The sequence below is a fragment of the Chiloscyllium plagiosum genome, chromosome 38, assembly GCF_004010195.1.
Source record: "Chiloscyllium plagiosum isolate BGI_BamShark_2017 chromosome 38, ASM401019v2, whole genome shotgun sequence".
NCBI lineage: Eukaryota > Metazoa > Chordata > Chondrichthyes > Orectolobiformes > Hemiscylliidae > Chiloscyllium > Chiloscyllium plagiosum.
This window is the reverse complement of record NC_057747.1, coordinates 19,579,298-19,599,995: the sequence shown is the minus strand read 5'-3', so window position 1 is coordinate 19,599,995 and position 20,698 is coordinate 19,579,298. Positions and strand designations below refer to the sequence as shown.

General features: G+C 44.2%; 1 protein-coding gene across 3 annotated transcripts in view; it reads left to right on the top strand.

Moving 5' to 3' along the window:
• The first annotated feature begins 636 nt into the window (after window positions 1–636).
• Window positions 637–20,698, top strand: part of LOC122541884 (zinc finger MIZ domain-containing protein 1-like) — an 86,212-nt gene continuing 66,150 nt past the window's right edge. For all 3 annotated transcript variants that reach the window (XM_043679047.1, XM_043679049.1, XM_043679046.1), the window contains exons 1-2: window positions 637–784; window positions 15,816–15,929. In XM_043679047.1, the coding sequence (XP_043534982.1) occupies window positions 716–784; window positions 15,816–15,929 (183 nt within the window). In that variant the 5' untranslated portion in view covers window positions 637–715. The remainder of the gene's footprint in view (window positions 785–15,815; window positions 15,930–20,698) is intronic.

Genomic DNA, 20,698 nt, shown 5'->3' with positions numbered 1-20,698 from the left:
GCTCTACACCTCCGCTCTACACCTCGCTAGCTAGCATACTAGCTCTACACCTCCGCTCTACACCTCGCTAGCTAGCTAGCATACTAGCTCTACACCTCCGCTCTACTCATCGTAGCTAGCTAGCATACTAACTCCACACCTCCGCTCTACACCTCGTAGCTAGCTAGCATACTAACTCCACACCTCCGCTCTACACCTCGTAGCTAGCTAGCATACTAGCTCTACACCTCCGCTCTACACCTCGCTAGCTAGCTAGCACACTAGCTCTACACCTCCGCTCTATTCCTCGTAGCTAGCTAGCATACTAGCTCTACACCTCCGCTCTACACCTCGCTAGCTAGCACACTAGCTCTACACCTCGCTAGCTAGCACACTAGCTCCACACCTCGCTTGATGGTTGGAAACTGAGTGCTTGTGAGTGTCAACACTGGCCCATCACCACCACTGTATTGTGAACGGTCTCAGTGCCAGGTGGACAGCCGGCACTGATGGGAATCTCTGCGTTCCTGACCAGGTGACCCACAGCCCCTTACACACTCAGTCCCTGCAATCCCGAGTCACCTGAAAAGACGAATAACTCCGTGCCATCTGTGATCTGTTTGAGGGGATTGCCTTGTGCCCTCGAACCCCTGATCAATGATTCCATTTTCTGTTTATCTTGCAGAGTGGAAAAGTTTAATGGCTTTCAGGTAGAGGCCAGCAAGAGACAATAAAGATGAACACAGTAACCTCCATGGACAGACACATTCAGCAGACGAACGATCGGCTGCAGTGTATAAAACAGGTAAGGCGACAAAATCTTTGACCGTGTTTCTGTGCTCTCAGCTGATTCCAATTTATTCTCCACAAGCAGCTTATTGAAGGTTGAGGGTGATCTCTCAGGATCAGGTTGATACTGAATACAGATCCTCCTGGATCTGAGTGGCCACGTAGCAGTTTGATCAGAATCCTTTTTATATTCATGACATTGGCATCCTCAAAAAGACTTCTATTATAATCCAAAGCTTTGTAAACAAGCAACAAAATGGTACAACTTATTTCTCATTTTCAAATAAATGCTCCAAATAGTTCAGTACGTACACTGCTTCATCTGGAACTGAGCCAAAACCCAGTTCTGGTAACAAACTCTTCAATACAACTTGTCCGTGCCATCCTATATAAATCTCGTCCCATTTGCCAGCATTTGGCCCACATCCCTCTAAACCCTTCCTATTCACATACCCATCCAGATGCCTTTTAAATGTTGTAATTGTACCAGCCTCCACCACTTCCTCCGGCAGCTCATTCCATACACGTACCACCCTCTATGTGAAAAAGTTGTCCCTTAGGTCTCTTTTATATCTTTCCCCTGTCACCCTAAACTTATGCTCTCTGGATTTGGACTCCCAGTACACTGGGGATAGACCTTGACTATTTACCCTATCCATGCCCCTAATGATTTTGTAAACCTCTGTAAGATCACCCCTTTGATACTCCAGGGAAAATAGCCCCAGCCTATTCAGCCTCTCCCTATAGCTCAAACCCTCCCACCCTGGCAACATCCTTGTAAATCTTTTCTGAACCCTTTCAAGTTTGACAACCTCTTCCCTAGAGAATTGAACGCAAAGGCTAACCAATGTCCCGTACAGCCGCAACATGACCTCCCAACTCCTGTACCCAATGCACTAACCAATAAAGGAAAGCATATCAAACGCCACCTTCACTATCCTGTCTACCTGTGACTCCACTCTCAACAAACAATGAACCTGCACTCCAGGGTCTTTTTATTCAGCAACCCTCCCCCGGACCTTACTATTAAGTATAAAAGTCCTGACCTGTTTTGCCTTTCCAAAAGCCAGCACCTTGCATTTATCTAAATTAATGTCCTTTCAGTTTGCACTGCTAAGACTGCATTAAACCTGAACTGTAACGCTTTCTGTTAGTGGTTTTTTTGATGTTGAGATAACAAACCCAGCCTGATCTCACAGTGCGCACAGCTCAATGGAAGGAAATTCGATCCCACTCTGTTGGCTGCACTTAAAAGTATGAAAGCACTTATGCAGATGATAAAGATCCCAAGTTTGATCCCTGATCTGTGTTGAATTGTCTCCATCTGCCAGATTACAAAGGGCAGTGAGCGGGTCAGCCAGGGTTCCTGCTCCTGCTCAGCATCTGGCAACTTGTGTTGAACCGTTCTGGAGAACAACATTCGGTGAGGAATGGCTGGGCCCGGATGTCTCGCCTTCCCTGCTCACTGTCCCTGCCCCTGTAAATTGGAGGACAGCCTCCTTTGTGGAATTAACCCCCAGCTGGAACACTCCGTCAGGGGGAGATCTGCCTAGTTAGGTTTCCATTGGCTAAATGTCAGTCTAAAGGCCACACTGGGTGAAATGGGCTCCCTCCCACTCCGCTCCCATGAATGTCTGGAAAATGAAAGAAAACAAACTGTCAGAAAGCCTATTTCTTTCAAGATTGAGAACAGATACAATTCTCAATTTGTTTTTAATATTGCTGACAAAAATAAGGACAGCTTTGAAAGTTGTCTCAAGATGATGAATTCAGCTTTGCTTAAAATCCACAAATATTGAATTTAACCAGGTCATTAAATAGTAACGGAACACGCTGCCCCTGGGCAGTGTAATAGAGATAGGAGCTGAGAGGATCGCAGCTTCTTTATCACATTCTGGAGCAGTCTGTTCAGAGGCAGAATGGCCTAAGATTATAGTAAAACCTTACACTGCAGACGCTTGTGTTAAAGTTGGACTGTGATATCAGGATAAAAGCTGATCAGGACATTTGTACAGACAGCCTTGAGTTTCCCTAAATACTCAAGAGTAAGGGCTGATCAGACTTGAGATGTTTGCAATGATGAAAGGATGCGTGGTCAAGAAGGTACATTCTCAGATGGGAGAGCTCCAAGCAAAAGGACGCATCCTGAAAATCAGACCTGGGCTGACGAGGGTATTTCTTCAAACAAAGAGATGTCAGGGTCCAAAGTACTGTCTGTCTCTCTGTTGAGGTAAATTGAAAATTTCAAAAGCGACATTTATCGAATATTCGAAAATTGGCCTAACCAATGCTCTGTACAGCTGCAACATGACCTCCCAATTTCTGTACTCAATACTTTAACCAATAAAGGAAAGCATACCAAACACCACCTTTGCTATACCTGTGTCTCCATTTTCAAGGAGCTATGAACCTGCACTCCAAGGTCTCTTTGTTCAGCAACATTCCCCAGGACCTTACCATTAAGTGTATAAGTCTTGCTCTGATTTCCTTTTCCAAAATGCAGCACCTCGCATTTATCTGAATTAAACTCCATCTGCCACTTCTCAGCCCATTGGTCCATCTGATCAAGATCCTGTTGTAATCTGAGGTAACCCTCTTCGCCGTCCACTACCACCTCCAATTTTGGTGTTGTCTGCAAACTTACTAACTATACCTCCTATGTTCACAGCTAAATCATTTTATATAAATGACGAAAAGTAGAGGACCTAGCACCGATCCTTGTGGCAGTCCACTGGTCACAGGCCTCCAGTTTGAAAAGCAACCCTCCACCACCACCCTCTGTCTTCTACCTTTGAGCCAGTTCTGTGTCCAAATGGCTAGTTCTCCCTATATTCCATGAGATCTAACCTTGCTAATCAGTCTCCCATGGGGAACCTTTTTGAACGCCTTACTGAAGTCCATGTAGACCACGTCTACTGCTCTGCCCTCATCAATCCTTTATTTCTTTAAAAAAACGCAATCAAGTTTGTGAGACATTTACCCCACACAAAGCCATGCTGACTATCCCTAATCAGTCATGGATGTGGGCACTCCTGGCTAGACCAGGATTTACTACTCGAATGAAATAGCTCTCCAGGGGCATCTCAGAAGCCTGTTAAGAGCCAACCATATTGCTCTGAGACTGGAGTCACGTCTCGGCCCAGACAAGATAAGGATGGCAGACTTCCTTTTCCAAAAGGATATTTTTGAATGGATGAGTTTTACAGCAATTTTCAGAGGTTGCACAGTTCCATGCGAACACATTGCAGGTTATGTTAATGGTAAGAATCGAACAAAGACTTGCCTTAATGTATATTACAACTTGCAATAGCTCAGAGCTTCTCCACCTTTGAGTATTTTCATTGTAAACACAGAGGGTGCAGTACTTTCAACCTTCAATCAGTTCTTTTACAGACACTTCTGTCTGACAAACATTAGCGTTTACTACAGTAACAGTGACACCTGGGAACATTAGCAGAGATTTCGGTTGGAGGGTGCACAGTGTCAATTTCATGGGACTTTGTAAAAATGTTATTTTATAAACTTCTATAGGTTTTAGCAAATCTCTCCATATTCCAGAATGACACAAAGCTCAGTGAATCTCCTCTTCTCCCCTCCCAAATCTTCCGCACACATTGCCATCTGCTTCTCTCTCTCTCTTTCCCTCCCTTCCTCTCTCCTCTCTCTCTCTCTCCCTCTCTCTCACTCTTGCAAATAGAATCATAGAGGTCTCCAGCACAGAGAGAGGCTGTTTCATGTGGAGTTTGTGCTGCCTTCGAGTGGTTTCTTATTGTACAAACTCACTTCACAACGGGCTATTCACAAAAGGAAGGAATGTTGGAATATTGATGCCGTTCCTTGACTGTCTTGTGGGCCTGTGACGCCAGGACAACCAAAAGCCTCCTGTGGTCCAGCTATGTCCCCCAGAAAGAATTTGTCTTGCTCCTGGATATTTTCTGACTTCTGCCAGAAATGGCTGCGGAATGATACCCCTGCTGGCACCCGTGCCCATGTGTAACGGTGGCTGGACCCAGTTCCTGCTGGTGGGGTCCCTTACCAGGTATTAACCGTGCTCAGTCCCCCATATGCTGTCTGTCTTTTGCAGCTTCTCAAGATATCCTCCCCCCCCCCCCCAAAACCTGTGAAGATCTCCTGAGGTGCTGCACTGATTTACCATGGCTGATTAATTAATGGATTGATGTGCTTACTGCCTTGGCACTTTCTCATCCCATGCTCTGTTGGTATTGCACAGATTTTCCTGCTCTGCAACCCAAGGCCTAAGTGGGTCTTTATGTTCTTCACCCCCTGCCCCCTATAGATACTGGACTTGGAGTTTTTCCCCTCAGCTCCTGGGATCAGACTGTCCTATCACTGGGCTTCACTTTGAGCACTCTGTGCTGCTAGTCTCCAGTCCCTTAGGTCTGGTCTCCACTGCTACCGCATGGCAAGCTCAGGCCTATACCCCTCGTGAGTAAACGTCAACAGGCTCTTGCTAAACACTGCTGTATCCAAGGGCTATTCAGAGAGGACTTCTCCTGGACCTCAACAGGTTCCTGATCCACATCATGTGCATGGGAAGTCAAGTCTCACAAACTTGAGTGAGTTTTTTGAAGAAGTAATAAAGAGGATTGATGAGGGCAGAGCAGTAGATGTGATCTATTTGGAGCTCAGTAAGGCGTTCAACAAGGTTCCCCATGGGATACTGGTTAGCAACATTAGAACTAGCCATTTGGATACAGAACTGGCTCAAAGGTAGAAGACAGAGGGTGGTGGTGGAGGGTTGTTTTTCAGACTGGGGGCCTGTGACCAGTGGAGTGCCACAAGGATCGGTGCTGGGTGCACTACTTTTTGTCATTTACATAAATGATTTGGATGTGAGCAGAACAGGTATAGTTAGTAAGTTTGCAGGTGACACCAAAATTGAAGGTGTGGTGGACGGCGAAGAGGGTTACCTCAGATTACAATGGGATCGCGATCAGATGGGCCAATGGGCTGAGAGCTGGCAGGTGGAGTTTAATACAGATAAATGTGAGGTGCTGCACTTTGGGAAAGCAAATTTTAGCAGGACTTATACACTTAATGCTGAGGTCCTGGGGAGTGTTGCTGAACAAAGAGACCTTGGAATGCAGGTTCATAGCTCCTTGAAAGTGGAGTCACAGGTGGATAGGATAGTGAAGAAGGCGTTTGGTATGCTTTCCTTTATTGGTCAGTGTATTGAGTTTAGGTGTTGGGAGGTCATGTTGCGGCTGTACAGGACATTTGGAATATTGCGTGCAATTCTGGTCTCCTTCCTATCGGAAAGATGTTGTGAAATTTGAAAGGGTTCAGAAAAGATTTACAAAGGATGTTGCCAGGGTTGGAGGATTTGAGTTATAGGGACAGTTTGAATAGGTTGGTGCTGTTTTCCCTGGAGTATTGGAGGCTGAGGGATGACCTTATAGAGGTTTATAAAATCATGAGGGGATTGGATTGGCTAAATAGACAAGGTCTTTTCCCTGGGGTCGGGGAGTCCAGAACTAGAGGGCATAGGTTTAGGGTGAGAGGGGAAAGATATAAAAGAGACTTAAGGGGGCAACGTTTTCACGCAGAGGGTGGTACGGGTATGGAATGAGCTGCCAGAGGATGTGGTGGAGGCTGGTACAATTACAACATTTGAAAGTCATCTGAGTGGATATGTGAATAGGAAGAGTTTTGAGGGATATGGGCCGGGTGCTGGCAGGTGGGATTAGATTGGGTTAGCATGTCTGGTCAGCATGGACGAGTTGGACCGAAGGGTCTGTTTGTGTGCTGTCCACCTCTGTTGTAGCTCAGTGATCACATGCTCAGTAGCTGCTCTTACGTTTATTTTAAGATCAACCCTTTCACCACAGGCTTCACTTTGTTAAGGGTAATTAGGGATGGACAACAGATGCTGACCTCGCCAGTGCTCCCCTCAGCACAGGAACGGACGTTTTCCAAAATAAATTGGAATGAGGAAATATATTGGATAATCCTTCCTGACTTCTTACAATATTGGAACTGCCAATAGTCAGCAGTCAGGAAACTAAATTGGAGCACTTTCTTTCTCCATATATGTGCCTTATCGTTTATTGGTGGTGTTAACCAATTTAGCTGCTCTGAACCTCCTTTGCCTTGTACTGTGCAATTCCAAGCACAATTGTTAAGTGTTGAAACAGAGACGGCCGTGCATATTAATATCCGTATGTATTGTCTTTCATTAGGAACACCCAACTGACAAGCAAGCTCTGTTTACCCATTTATTCCCATTAAGCAAACCATGTAGGGTGAATGGGGCATGACCTTGATCTCTGATTAAGTGTTCTTTTGAACAGGCCACCTCATTATCGCGAGCGTCCTTGCTATCGAGGCATTTGCATGTCGTTCTTTTATTTTTTGTTGTTGTGTGTGACTCGTGCGGGCAGGATTGTTTTTTTTTTATTATTTCCTTGTCGCCTTGCTGCTCTGCAGAAATGAGCTGTGCTGCAGAAGCTGCACTGTTACTGCTGGAGAGGGAGCAGGCAGCTGACGTTAATTTGAGCTGGGTCCCTCGAGGGGGGACATCGCTCCTGCAAAGTCTGCAGCCCCCCACCTCCCTGTGGAAATGCAGCCAGCCGAGAGACAGAGGAATAAGGGAGAATCCAACTGCATTGTTCCGAGCGGATTGGGAGCTCCGGAACAAACCTGACCGCCTGAAATAATTTGTGACTTCCTCTCAGAGAGTGCTCCATCCAAACCTAGGCGTGCTCTCTGCGTACACACACACACCCTAGCCCCATGTGTCTTGTTAATGGTGAAGATCCTACCGAGCCAGGCCAGCTAAGCACGCAGTGTTGATGGGACCACACTAATGTGCCAGCAATGATTCAGATATTCTGAGCTCCACTTTCATTTTCTGCTTTTGTAAGCTAAGCATGTTACAGCAATTCAAGCATACCAACTAAATTGACCTTATTTAATTCTGAAATTGGGAATTCAAGGGTTCCCTTGCCATTCTGGCTTCGGAAAGGTTTGTTTGTGTTCATTTCCCCACACTGTGCTGGTTCACTCGCTGTTGCGAATGATTGTTAAGTGGCAAACAAACTCTGATTGATTGCTCGTGTGCAGTGAGAATAGAGTTGGAGTGTGCAGCCTCTTCGTTAGGGAACGTTGACGGCGTGTCGCACTACAGCACCAACAATATCACAGCAATCTCTCTGGCGTCTCTAATGTGAGGAGTTGTACGTGCCACAGCCACTGCCATCTTCAGAATGGCATCCTGTCCCTCTGCACAAGCTCACGGTCAATGTGCTGTCTTTTAAGAAACATTGAGTATACAGTCACCCGCCACCCCCTCATATGAAAGAAGTCATTGAGAGTATCATCTCATTTTCTCCATTATACTTCAGTGCCCAGTGAGACCTATTATTGCCTATTCAGAACAGCTGCTAGTTAAACAGGAGATCCTGTACACATCAGCTTGGAGATCCACGTCTTTCAGGCAAGACTTGACATTTACAATAGCACCAACGCAGCTGATCTAATAGGAAGTGCTTCATATCAATGCTAATATACATTCATTATCAATGGTTTCTTTCTCACCTTGTTCTTTCTGATGCATGGCATGAATATTTGTTTTGCTGACTATTATTTATTCCAGTCTTGTTTTTTAGCAGATCTTTAGCAATCGACCAACAGCCCTACATCATAAAATTTCACATTTTTAAGCGAAAGCAACATTCACTGCATATAAGAATTAAAGATAGAAGCAAGCAGTATTACCATAATAGTTATATATACTGTGACCTCCCTTCCCCTACCACCTCCAATCATTGTGTATTCGAAGAACTTTAAAGGTTTGTTCACTTCTTGAAGGATAAACGCACTGCTGTCTCACAGCACCAGGGACCTGGGTTCGATTCCAGCCTCGGGCGACTGTCTGTGTAGAGTTTGTACATTCTCCCCGTGTCTGCCCTGGTTTCCTCAGGGTGCTCCGGTTTCCTTCCGCAGTCCAAAGATGCACAGGCTAGGTAGATTGGCCAGGCTATAAATTGCCTGTAATGTCCAGGGATTTGTAGTCTAGGGTGGAATAGCCTTGGGTTGCAGGGATACGGTAGGGGATGTGTCTGGGTGGGATGCTCTTTGGGGGGTTGGTGTGGACTCAATGGCCAAATAACCTGCTTCTACGCCATAGGGAGTCTACCATAATATATCTATGTATGACACAGCCCTTTGTAATTCACTTTAATTACAATCAGTGTTCCACCTGTTCTCTACAGCAATAGTTTTATTTGGATCCTTCCATTAGTTTTTCCAGCCTTACTGTGCTGAATATTTTTTGCTCTAAAGCTCAGTCCTCCAGCTGCACATTAGGCAAATTTTATGCTTTTTCTCTTTATTAAAATTAATTTGAGCCCCACCCCAATTGAACGCACTGGATATTAAAGTTAATTTCTCTAATTGAAAGGCAGGTGTGAATAACTATCATCTACATTAGGAGATGCAGTCTACATCAGAGCAAAACCAAATTGTCTGACATTTCAAAGCACTTAACAATTAATAAAGTACTCTTGAAGGAGTGGCCACCTTGTAAGGTCAGAAATGCTGCTGTCAGTTTGCACACAGTAAGCTCCCCCAAACAGGAATGTGGTAATGATCAGCTCATCTGTTCTTGTGATGTCACATAAAAGATATATATTGGCTCGTACACCAGGAAGCACTCCCCTGCTCCTCTTCAAACCAGTGAAAAGTTTCAACATTTAATCTGCAAGACAGCCATGGAATTTGCCTTCTCAAAACTGAGGGAACTGCAGATGCTGTAAAACAGAAGTTGTTGGAAAAACCCAGCGGGTCTGGCAGGCAGCATTTGTAGAGAGAAATCAGAGTTAATGTTTTGGGATGAGTGACCCTTCCTGTTTTCCCTTTGTTTTTTGTATGGAATTCATATTGGTTAGCTGGAGGTTAGCAAAGTTACCCGGGAAAAGAATCTGGACTTTGTTTTCGATGTGTTCTGCTTACTGAGTCTCCTGTTCAGAGAATGATTCCCTGTCTCTGGAGGAGTGTCTCCGACGTTCCTAGTTCTAATGTCCTATCAGTTCTGAGCAGCAATGAAAGATTGTAAATATTAGTCAGGATTAGATTCAGTGAGAAAGCTGTAACCTCAGCCATTCAGGTCACAGACCTCAGTGTCAGGGAGATGAAAGTAAGGGCTTGGGTGTTTGTCAAAGATTGCTGCAGGTTATGTGAGATAATCTTCAGAGGACAGAGGATGAGCAAGAGGGCAAGATTAAGGGGCAGGGCAGTGCATCAAAACGGACAGTTGTTTTAAGAAAGATGGTTATCTGGGTCACACGCTGAGAAATAAAAGGTTGAAGCCAATAAAGGAAATCCAATCTGTCACCTACCTGCGATTATTGAAATGCTTTTCTCAGACACACAACCTCATTGGAATTTAAAAGAACAAAGTGATGAAGGAGCAATAACCCTCCTTAACCTGCTTGATGCTGAGCAGCTTTTATGTCTCCTCTGTTTCTGTTCCCTTTCCACCATGTACCAACTAGCAAACTGCATAAAAATTATAAATGTGCTCAATCTACCACCAGAACCTTTATCCACTCAGTAACACTCTGGTGCTAGCCATGCTCTTGAGTCTGGAATAGTGGTTGCATTACTGAGTAGTAATCCAGAGGTAGGGGGCTAATCTCTGGAGACAATGTGTTCAAGTCCCATGCAGGCAGCAGGGGGAAATAAAATGCAAATTATGAATTAAATATGCAATTGAAAAGCTTACCTCAGTCATGCTGACAATTGAACAGTTGGATTGTTGTGAAAATCCACCTGGTTTTGGCTTGGGTTCAAGTCCTACCTGCCCCAGAAGTGAACAGGTTGATTAGAACATATCTATAGATAAAGAAATCTGCCTTCCTCACCCTGGTCTGGCCTCCATGTTTTCCTTTTCACTGCTGCCTGAAATGACCTGTCCAGGACTTTAGTGAGTCCACTTCTAGAGTACTGTGTAAAGTTCTGGTCATGCTACTATAAGAAGGATGTTAGTAAACTTGAAAGAGTGCAAAAAAGGATTTACAAGGATGTTACCAAAACTGGAAGGCTTGGGAGAGGCTGGGACTTCTGTTCCTTAGAGCAACAGAGGCTGAGGGGTGACCTTAGAGCTTTATGAAATCATGAGGGGCATGGATAGGGTGAATAGCCGAGGTCTTTTCCCTCGGGTGGGGGAGTCCAGAACTAGAGGCATCTTTTTAACACGAGGGGTAAAGATTTAAAAGTGACTTTAGGGTCAACTTTTCACACAGGGAGTGGTGTCTATATGGAACGAGCTACCAGAGGACGTGGTAGAGGTGAGTACAATGACAACATTTAAAAGACACTCAGACAGGTGCACAGATGGAAAAGTATTGGTCAAATGCAGGCGAATGGGATTAGTTCAGCTTGGGAAACCTGTTCGGCATGGATGAGTTGGGCTGAAGGGTCTGTTTCCATGGCATATATCTCTACGACTATGACATAGCAAGGTAGCTCATCAGCCACTGCCTTATCAAAGCCGGTTTATGGATGGGCAGTCAATGTGATGTCCACATCCTGATGTATGGTGCAAGGAAATCAGGATCCCATTCCTTTCTCAGAAAGGGACAAGGGGAATCTGCCCCACAGTGATCTTCACAATTAGTAGGAGCATAGAGTCCTGAAACCTGCAGCATGGAAGATACAGCCCATCTTGCCTGTCTGTCTTTTCTGAGTGCATACAGTTTTCCCGTGGGTAGTGACTAAAAAAAGCTGCTCTCCTTGCCTTTTCCAGCAATGCATTCCAAATTATCACAGCACAGGGATGACTTCCACACTTTCCCTCTAATGCCTTTGCCACGTATCATCAATCTTTGCAGTGGGGACCTTGTGTCACGGGGTAGCATCTGTGTCTCTTAACCAGAAGTTCAACTCAGGACTTGATGGCCCAGGAAAGCTTGCTCATAACTTGACCAAAAAGTGGTTGAAAATTAGCCTTTCAATCAGACAGACCCACAGCAGGTGGTAAGAGTGGCAGAGACCTCTCATCAAGTCACCCTTGAGACCAGTTAAAAATCACACAACACCAGGTTATAGTCCAACAGGTTTATTTGGAAGCACTAGCTTTCAGAGAGCTGTTCCTTCATCAGGTGGTTGTGGTGTATAAGGCAGCTGGCAGTCCTTAAGCAACAGTCTTTGCCAACAGCATATTGACCTGTTGCAGCAAAAGCTAAACCGAGAAACCTGATGTAATTGCATGGTCTTACTGCCTTATGTGTTTCAAAACATGGGAAGCATTTCAGTCAAAGTCTGAAGCTGTGTCCTTTGGTTAACCACAATGCTGCCAGTGGAAATAGCCTCTCCTCATTTATTGGGACTGTGATGAGAAGCTTCTTCACTCAAAGAGCTGTTAAACTGTAGAATTCTCTACCACACGAGATTCTGGTGGCTAAATTACTAAATTATAAGCTAGAAATGAATAGATTTCTAGACAATGCAGGTGTCAAAAGGATAGGTCCAGCAAGAGAGCAGGATAATGGAATTGAGATAGAGGATCATTCATGATTATCTTGAATGGCAGAGCAGGTTCGATGGGCTGAATGGCCTACTCTTTTCAATGCTACTGTGTTTACTCAACAAAATCTCACCCAATTCCCACCTTTCTGCTCATTCCCTCCATTGCCAACTCCTTTCGGAAGGAGAACAATTATAACCTATCCAGTGTTCCCACATAATGAAAATTCCTCCTCTTGGTATCATTCTTTGATGGGATGTGGGCATCACTGGGCTGGGCTAACATTTATTGCCCATCTGCAATTTAGGCTCACATGAAGTTTGCGGTTAGCTGCCTTCTCAAACTGCTGCAGTGCATGTTCCCTCGTTCAGGAGTGAATTCCAGGATTTTGCCTCAGTGACACTGAAGTGTGGCTAAACGATAATCTCCCTTGCCTTAATCCTTATCAAAGCCCCAAGAGCACTTTTGTCGAGAGTTAAATGCAAAATTCCAGCTGAGGTCTAACCACTGGATTAAAAACAGGCTGTTTGAAATCCTATAAAACCCAGCATCCACATTTTAAAAATGTTATTTTTCGATTTGTTGTTCACCCTATTGCTGCTCATTTTCAGTAGATGGTGTTGAACTGCAGGATTGCAAGGCACTTAACTTCAGGACATTTTACCCCTCTTGTTGAAATCGTGTGTGAAACTATTGAGGCTTCATTCAAGAATTCCCAAAATCAGTTTTGGGTGTAGAAATTGAACAGTGAGACCAAGTTCTTTCGCTATTATCTCCAAGGAACACCGTGTTCTCCAACTCTCAACTCAAGATTAAAGTTCCAATCCAGACCTCAGCAAGCTGAGTACACAAAGAAGCCTTTATTTGATCTCATTTCGCTTGTTGGAAGTGTAAGAATCTTTGTCAGCTGCAGGGCAGTGCTCAAAGGGGCCAGAACTTTGTGCGCACATTGCAGGTGACAATGTTAGTGCTGTACCATTGTGGGTTTTAACCTGCTTTGTCACAGACTTTACAGATGGCTCCAAATTGGATTTTGAGATTACAGACTTGCAGAGGGATGCTTGGAGAATGTTTGGCATATTCTGTTAATGCAATGATTGAAACAGGATTTTGACGTTTAATTTTTTAATGATATAAAGTGTTATTAGAACAAAGATCGATACAGCACAGGTCCTTCAGTCCACCAAGTCTGCGCTGATTCCTTGGCCTTACTTAGACCACTGTTTATAGCCGATGCATTGTTTCTATCACTCTGCTTGCCTCCTGTTCACACGTCTATCAGGACACACCTTAACCTTGCTAACCTTAACCTGTTTCACCACCTCCACTGGCAGTGCATTCCAGAAACTGACTATCCTCTGGGTGAAAAATATCTTCCCCACTTCTCCCCTAAACTCCCCCCCCCCCCTCCCCTCCCCCCCCATCTTGAGTCTGTGTCCTTCCTTAGTTGACCTTTCCAGCCTGGGGGAACAGCCTCTGACTATCCACCCTACTTATGTCTCTCATAATTTTGTAAATCTCTATCAGGTCGCCCCTCAGCCTCCATCTTTTCCAGTGGAAACCATCCAAGTTGATCCAACCTGTCCTCATAACTAAAACCTTCCAGACCTGGCAACATCCTGGTAAACCTTCTCTGTACCCTCTCTGAAGCATCCACATCCTTCTGGTAGTGTGGCAACCAGAAGTGCATGCAATGTTCCAAATGTGGCTAACTAAAGTTTTATACAGCTGTAATATAACTTGCCAACTTTTATACTCAGTGCCCCAGCCAATGAAGGTAAGCATGCTATATGCCTGCCTTATCCACCTGTGTTGCCTCTTTCAGGAGTCTGTGAACCTGTACACCCAGATCCCTCTATATGTCAATGACAACATGTGTTAAACATGTGGGGGCATTTATTGTGTAATTTGCACCTGAATTTGATCTTCCAAAATGCATCGCCTTGCATTTATTATTCTTCAGCTCTTGTGTGTTACCCCTACAGGGGAATTCTTACAGATGAGATTCAGGAACAGGTGTTGCCAGGTTACTATTTGAGAAAGCGACGTCACAAATGAGTCTTATCTTGAGATACACGTGTACGTATACACATTCAGGCATGTGTGACTAGACAACAGTAAACGTAGAAAATGCACATCAAGTCGGGCAGCACCTTTTAGAGCGAGAAACAAAGTGAAAGTTTCAGTTTGACAACCTTCCATCAGAACCTGTCAGCCTGAAGTTTTAACTTACTCTGTCCCTCAGATGCTGTCTGACGGACTGAGTATTGAGAGCATTTTGTCTTCTCAGACACGCAGCAGTATCTTGATCTCTGACCAGATGCTCTACTTTCAGTTGAACAGAGTAGAGAGACCTTTACTCTGCATATTTTCCTGTTCAGCAGATACTTTAAGAATCAACTAGAAAATGTTGCCTTTAATTGCAATATTGAGTCCTCGGCTCTATTCTGATAAGTTTAGGTGATATGTTGCATTGGTGGTTGATTGGTTTAAACTCAGAACCTCGGGTGACCTGGCTGTGACTGTCAGCAGAATGCCTTCAGTGTAATTCTGGGTCTAACTTTGGACTGCTGTCCTCTTAATATGGGGCTTTCAGGAAAGGATTTGAGTTTTGAGAGAATATGGTGCCATTTGCTGCTACAAGGCGTTTGTCACGCTTGCCTTCATTGGTCAGAACATTGAGTATAGGAATTGGGATGTCATGTTGCAGCTGTATGGGACATTGATGAGGCCACTTTTGGAATATTGAGTTCAATTCTCGTCTCCCTGCTACAGGAAAGATGTGTTAAACTTGAAAAGATGCAGAAAAGATTTGCAAGGATGTTGCCAGGTTTGAAGGGTTTGAGCTATAGGTAGAGGCTGAACAGGCTGGGGCTGTTTTCTGTGGAGTAGGGGTGACCTAATCGATGTTTATAAAATTATGAGCATGGATAGGGTGAATCACCAAGATCCTTTTCCCCAGGGTTGGTAAGTCCAAAACTAGAGGGCATAGGTTTAAGGTCAAAGGGGAAAGATTTAGAAGGAACATAATGGGCGGATCCCTTTTTATGCAGAGGGTGGTGTGTGTGCATGGAATGAACTGCCAGAGGAAATGATGAGGCTGGTACACTTGTAACATTTAAAAGGCACCTGGATGAATAGGAAGGGTTTAGAGGGATATGAGCCAAATATTGGCAAATGAGACTAGGTCAGATTGGGATGGCTGGTCAGCATGGACAAGTTGGACCAAAGGGTCTGTTTCCATGCTGTATCTCTCATGACTCCTATTCTCCAAGATGGTTCAGAACAGAAAGCAAAAAAAAACCCTCAATATATAGGTTCATTTTACAATTAAAATCTTGATTATTCCTGGTTTGCTGGGAACCAGTATAATCTATAAATTGAGTTCTAATCCATTAATAATGTAATCCTGTCACTCAGATGGTACAGACATATTCAGTCAATGTGAAACCTCCAATGATGGCACCAGTACCTCTGACAGATTTTGTATGAACTAATGCCTTGGTGTTATTTTCACTCTTACTTTTGGGTTTACTGAATTTCTCTCTCCTTGTTACAGCATCTACAGAACCCTGCAAACTTCCAGACTGCTGCAACTGAGCTCCTTGACTGGTGTGGTGACCCACGCGCATTTCAACGTCCCTTTGAGCAGAGTCTGATGGGCTGCTTGACGGTATGTGGGAGCTGTGTTGGAGATGTCTTTATTATTGTTGCCGCCACTGCTGTATGACATGGTTCCTGTCTATTCCTCCTGGCGAGGGAGGTTAAAGCAACACTCAGGCCTTGTGTGCTGTGCTGTTGTTAGCTGGCCAGCTTTTTTAACTTTGTTGTTACTGTGCACTCCAAAGGTCACTGATCCCTGCGGATCCAATGCTCAGTCTCTTTCATCAGAAACTTTGTGCCTGGTGTAATTCCCAAGACCATTGCTGCAACCTCCAAGCAAGAGGTTGTGAGTATGGACAAACATCTTGAAAAGTTTACTTGTTAATTCAGTGGACAAGGTACAACGTGAAAGCTGGGAAAGAGTACGGTCTATTCATTTTTGTTTTCAAGGTAGCAACGTTCTTAACTACTTGACATTGGGGTTCAGGTACAATGGAATGTTCTTACCTTTATAATTGATCTTCCCATACGTACACCAATTACATTTAATTCCCCTCATTGCCATCTCTTTTGGGATCTAAAGGGCATCGTTGCATCAAAGTTCTATTGTACCCTGCTCGACAACCATGTCCCAAGCAAACCTCCAAAACAGTCGGGATTTACTGGTTATTTGTCTCGTCTGCAGCCTTACTACGTGTAAAATTCCTGCTGTCTCTGCCCAGGTAACAATCGGTCACCACTGTTCATTGTAAATGAAACACTTTGAAATGTTCCTGAAAAATGTGACAAGACGTTACGCAGTTTATCTCTTCCTCTCCCCCCTCTCTGGTGAAATGTTTAAATCAGTGTTTGAGAAATGGTAGCAGGAGCGAGCTAAATCATCTTCCAGCCTACTCAGTCATTCCATAAGGTCATGGCTGGTTTTTGTTTCCTAGCCCACATTCCTGGCTGATTCTTAATTTCCCCCCAAAGTATTTGTATTTCAGTCCTGAAGGTACAAGGATCAAGCTTTCTCTGGAGAGAATTCAAACGTATCACAGCCCCTCAACTTTCTCTTCAGTGCAGACTCTCACCTTTTCCTCAATTACCCTAAATTATTTTCTCCCTCACTTAACGTCTCCGTATCCTTTTGATGATGCTTTGTGTCCTTGTCACAACTTGCTTTTCCACCTATCTTTATGGCTTCAATCAATGGGACCACAATACACATGGTCCCTTCAGCCATTTCATCCACGGAGATTGGAATTAGTTGAGGTCCCAGCACTGAACTTTGTGGCACCCTACTGGTTATAGATGGCCAACCTGAAAATGACCCATTAATCCTGACAGTGTTTAGTTAGCTAATCCTCCATCCATGCCATTCATTACAGTTCTCCCAAATTCTGTGAACTGATGTGTAGCAGCCTTTGACATGGCACCTTATCGTATGGCTTTTGGAAATCCAAATACATAACATCTGGTTCCCTTCTATGCTTTCAATTGTATATGTGTCAAACTCAGTTTCCTTTTCATAAAACCATGTTGGTTCTGCTTAATTGCATTCTGATTTTCCAAATGTCCTGCTACTATGCCCTTCCTAAATGATGGCTTCTTCAAGTTTCCCAGTGACAGATGTTAGGCTAACTGATCTATAATTTCCTGCTTTCTTTCACCCTCTGTTGCCTTATAAGAGCTGATAGATTTTTGAAGGGATGAGGAAGTTACTCCCTAAGGTAATTTGATCTCTTTTCCCTTTTTATTGTGGCTAGATTAGGATATACAGGTCCCTTCCCAGATCTGTAGCATAGTTATCATATAATTGTCAAATTCCCAAACTGCCTTATATTCTGGAAATGCAGATGTATTAACTACAGAAATTAAATTGAGATTTGGAGTCCGAGTGTAGTTCTTTCAACCAAATGATAAAATTAGTGGCTGTGCATTAACTCTAAACAGTTGACTTCTTTAATAAACTGGGTCAAGTTTCTACTTATTCAGCAATGCTTCTTATTATCTTGAGGTGTTTCCCTGGACTCTGCAACCCAGTCATCTCCTCCCTGATAACCCCTCCCACAGGTCTTCAGTCTCCCTGACCACTCACTTACCTTTCCTTTGCTGTTGCTGACGATGCACTTTAACCCAGCTCTTAACAACAGTGCCTTTACTTTGCAATCCTTCATTAATTATAAAGTACCCTGAGATATGTTGAGGGTGTGAATTGTCCTCTTCTCTTGACCACTCCTCTCCGCCCCACCGCCCCCCCAAACACCTCATCACTGGTGTGATTGAAACTTGCTCAGTCCAGTTTGTACTGACTCAGAGTGTCTTTATTCATGTCTCAGTCTATGTTTTCTTACAGATTGTAGATTACTGTCTGTGGTATTTTGTATTAAAGATACTAATAAAAAGCACCTCAGTGTTGGGATGATAGTGGAAATACGGTAAATGTTATGTCATAGTTCTGAGGATTGTGGCTTCCAATAGTAGAAGACTTTTATGAGAGAATGGGACACCCATCCAGTACAGTGTTATTTTAATTACACATACAGTATCTTTTTATTTTCACTGACCCCCTCTGCAGCCTTTAGAAACAGATTAGTTTCAAGCTTTATTGCATTTGGGAGGCAAATTAAAACCCATTTAGCCTCTTGGCATCATTATGACATTAGCATTGTGAAAGGTCTCCACACAGTTCACTATTAATGACTGGGATAAGAGATGGTGCAGAATGTGTAAATATTTAAAAGCACTGCAGCATGCACTGCATATATATGTGTCTTAGAGAAATTAATTAAGCTTCTGCTACTCTGTATTTTACAGAGTGCTGCAGCGATCAATGTTTCTAGTTATTTCAGGATGTTCTGTGTGCTGGTGTTCACCCTAGTTACAAACGGATGTGTAAAAGGGAGTCAGATTTCCTTCCGATTCCTTTAATTTTCTCCACGCTCTTATCCCCTGCCCCCTTTCTCCAAGGTTGCTTGTGGAATCTTAAGACATTTTTACCACAAGGTTGTTTTCAGCTGAATGATCAGCTCCCAGGCTCTGTGTTAATTCTCAGCTGTTGACTTCTGCATTAACTTTGGTAAGGTCTCCTGCTGAAGCCATTCTTCCAGTCTTTCCCTGGCCTCCCCAAACTGCCTCCAGTCTGAGTACCCCTCCCATGAGTCTTCCTATCTACCTGGAGATGGTGCCTTTTGAGTTGCTCTCCTCTCACAACATGTTTGAAGTTGTTCACCATTTGATGAATGGCAGTGAGGAACATCATAGACCCATTCCATTTCTCGTTCGCTAGGGCACACCATTATCACTGACCAGATTAGCAATCGTAGAATCATTCAGCAGAGAAAGTTTAGTACAGAATAGAAACAGACCCTTCGGTCCAACCCGTCCATGCTGACCAGATATCCCATCCCAATCTAGTCCCACCTGCCAGCACCAGATTAGCAATCGTAGAATCATTCAGCAGAGAAAGTTTAGTACAGAATGGAAACAGATCCTTCGGTTCAACCCGTCCATGCCGACCAGATATCCCATCTCAATCTAGTCCCACCTGCCAGCATCCGGCCCATATCCCTCCAAATCCTTCCTATTCATATACCCATCCAAATGCCTCTTAAATGCTGTAATTGTACCAGCCTCCACCACTTCCTCTGGCAGCTCATTCCATACCCGTACCACCCTCTGTGTGAAAAAGTTGCCCCTCAGGTCCCTTTTATATCTTTTCCCTCTCACCCTAAACCTATGGCCTCTAGCTCTAGTCCACTGAGTCCATTCTAACTCTTTGAAAGGGCTATCCAGTTAATCCCACTTTGCTGCTTTTTCTCATCATCTCCTTTTTCTAGTTGCCTTTTTGGGCATTATTTTTGAGTCTGCTTCCATTACCCCCTCGAATATGCATTCCAGATCCTAAACACTCACTGTCTACCTACTTGTTTCCCCCTTGGCTATGTTTTCATTTCCAAAAGCTTACATTCGTGTTCTCTGGCCATTATCCTTTAGTTGGTGGAAACACTTTCTCTCCAGTTATTCTGCCCGAGCCCCTCATTATTTCAAACAATTCTTTTCCAGCTCTTTCTCCACCTGACTGAAATCTTGTTCCCCCACTGGTTTATCTCCTTTGCACTCACTCCAATGTGGTGCCATCTTTCCTGAAGAGCATTGCATAGAATTGAACAAACTGCTCCATTTTTGAGGTCTCACCCTATGGTTGCAAACTGAAACCCAAGGGATCCTTGCCCCTTTATCTCGGGGATGTTGAAGTCAGTCAGAGAGACTGTGAAGGGAGATGTCAAGACCTAGCAGTTTGAAGCATCTCATTTTGTCCCGTCCCGTGGTGACTTCCCATCAAATTTTGTAGAAAGCCATAAAGTAAGTAAACCCAAAGGATAAAAGCATTCCTTGGAAATGGTGGGGTGTTTCACAGAGATGTCGAACACAGCATTGTACCTGAAAGGGCTTATGCCCGAAATGCTGATTCTTCTGCTCCTCAGATGCTGCCTGACCGGCTGTGCTTTTCCAGCATCACACTCATCAACTCTCGTTCCTGTCATTGGTGAGGGAGTAGATTCTGGAACTCAGCAAATTGAAAAGTGGATAACCCGGCACCACTCCCCACCTCTTCCTCCGCTACATTGATGACTGCATTGGGGCCACCTCGTGCTCCCGCGAGGAGGTTGAGCAATTCATCAACTTCACCAACACATTCCACCTGACCTTAAGTTTACCTGGACCATCTCTGACACCTCCCTCCCCTTCCTGGACCTCTCCATCTCCATTAATGACAACCGATTTGACACCGACATTTTTTACAAACCCACCGACTCCCACAGCTACCTGGATTACACCTCTTCCCACCCCACC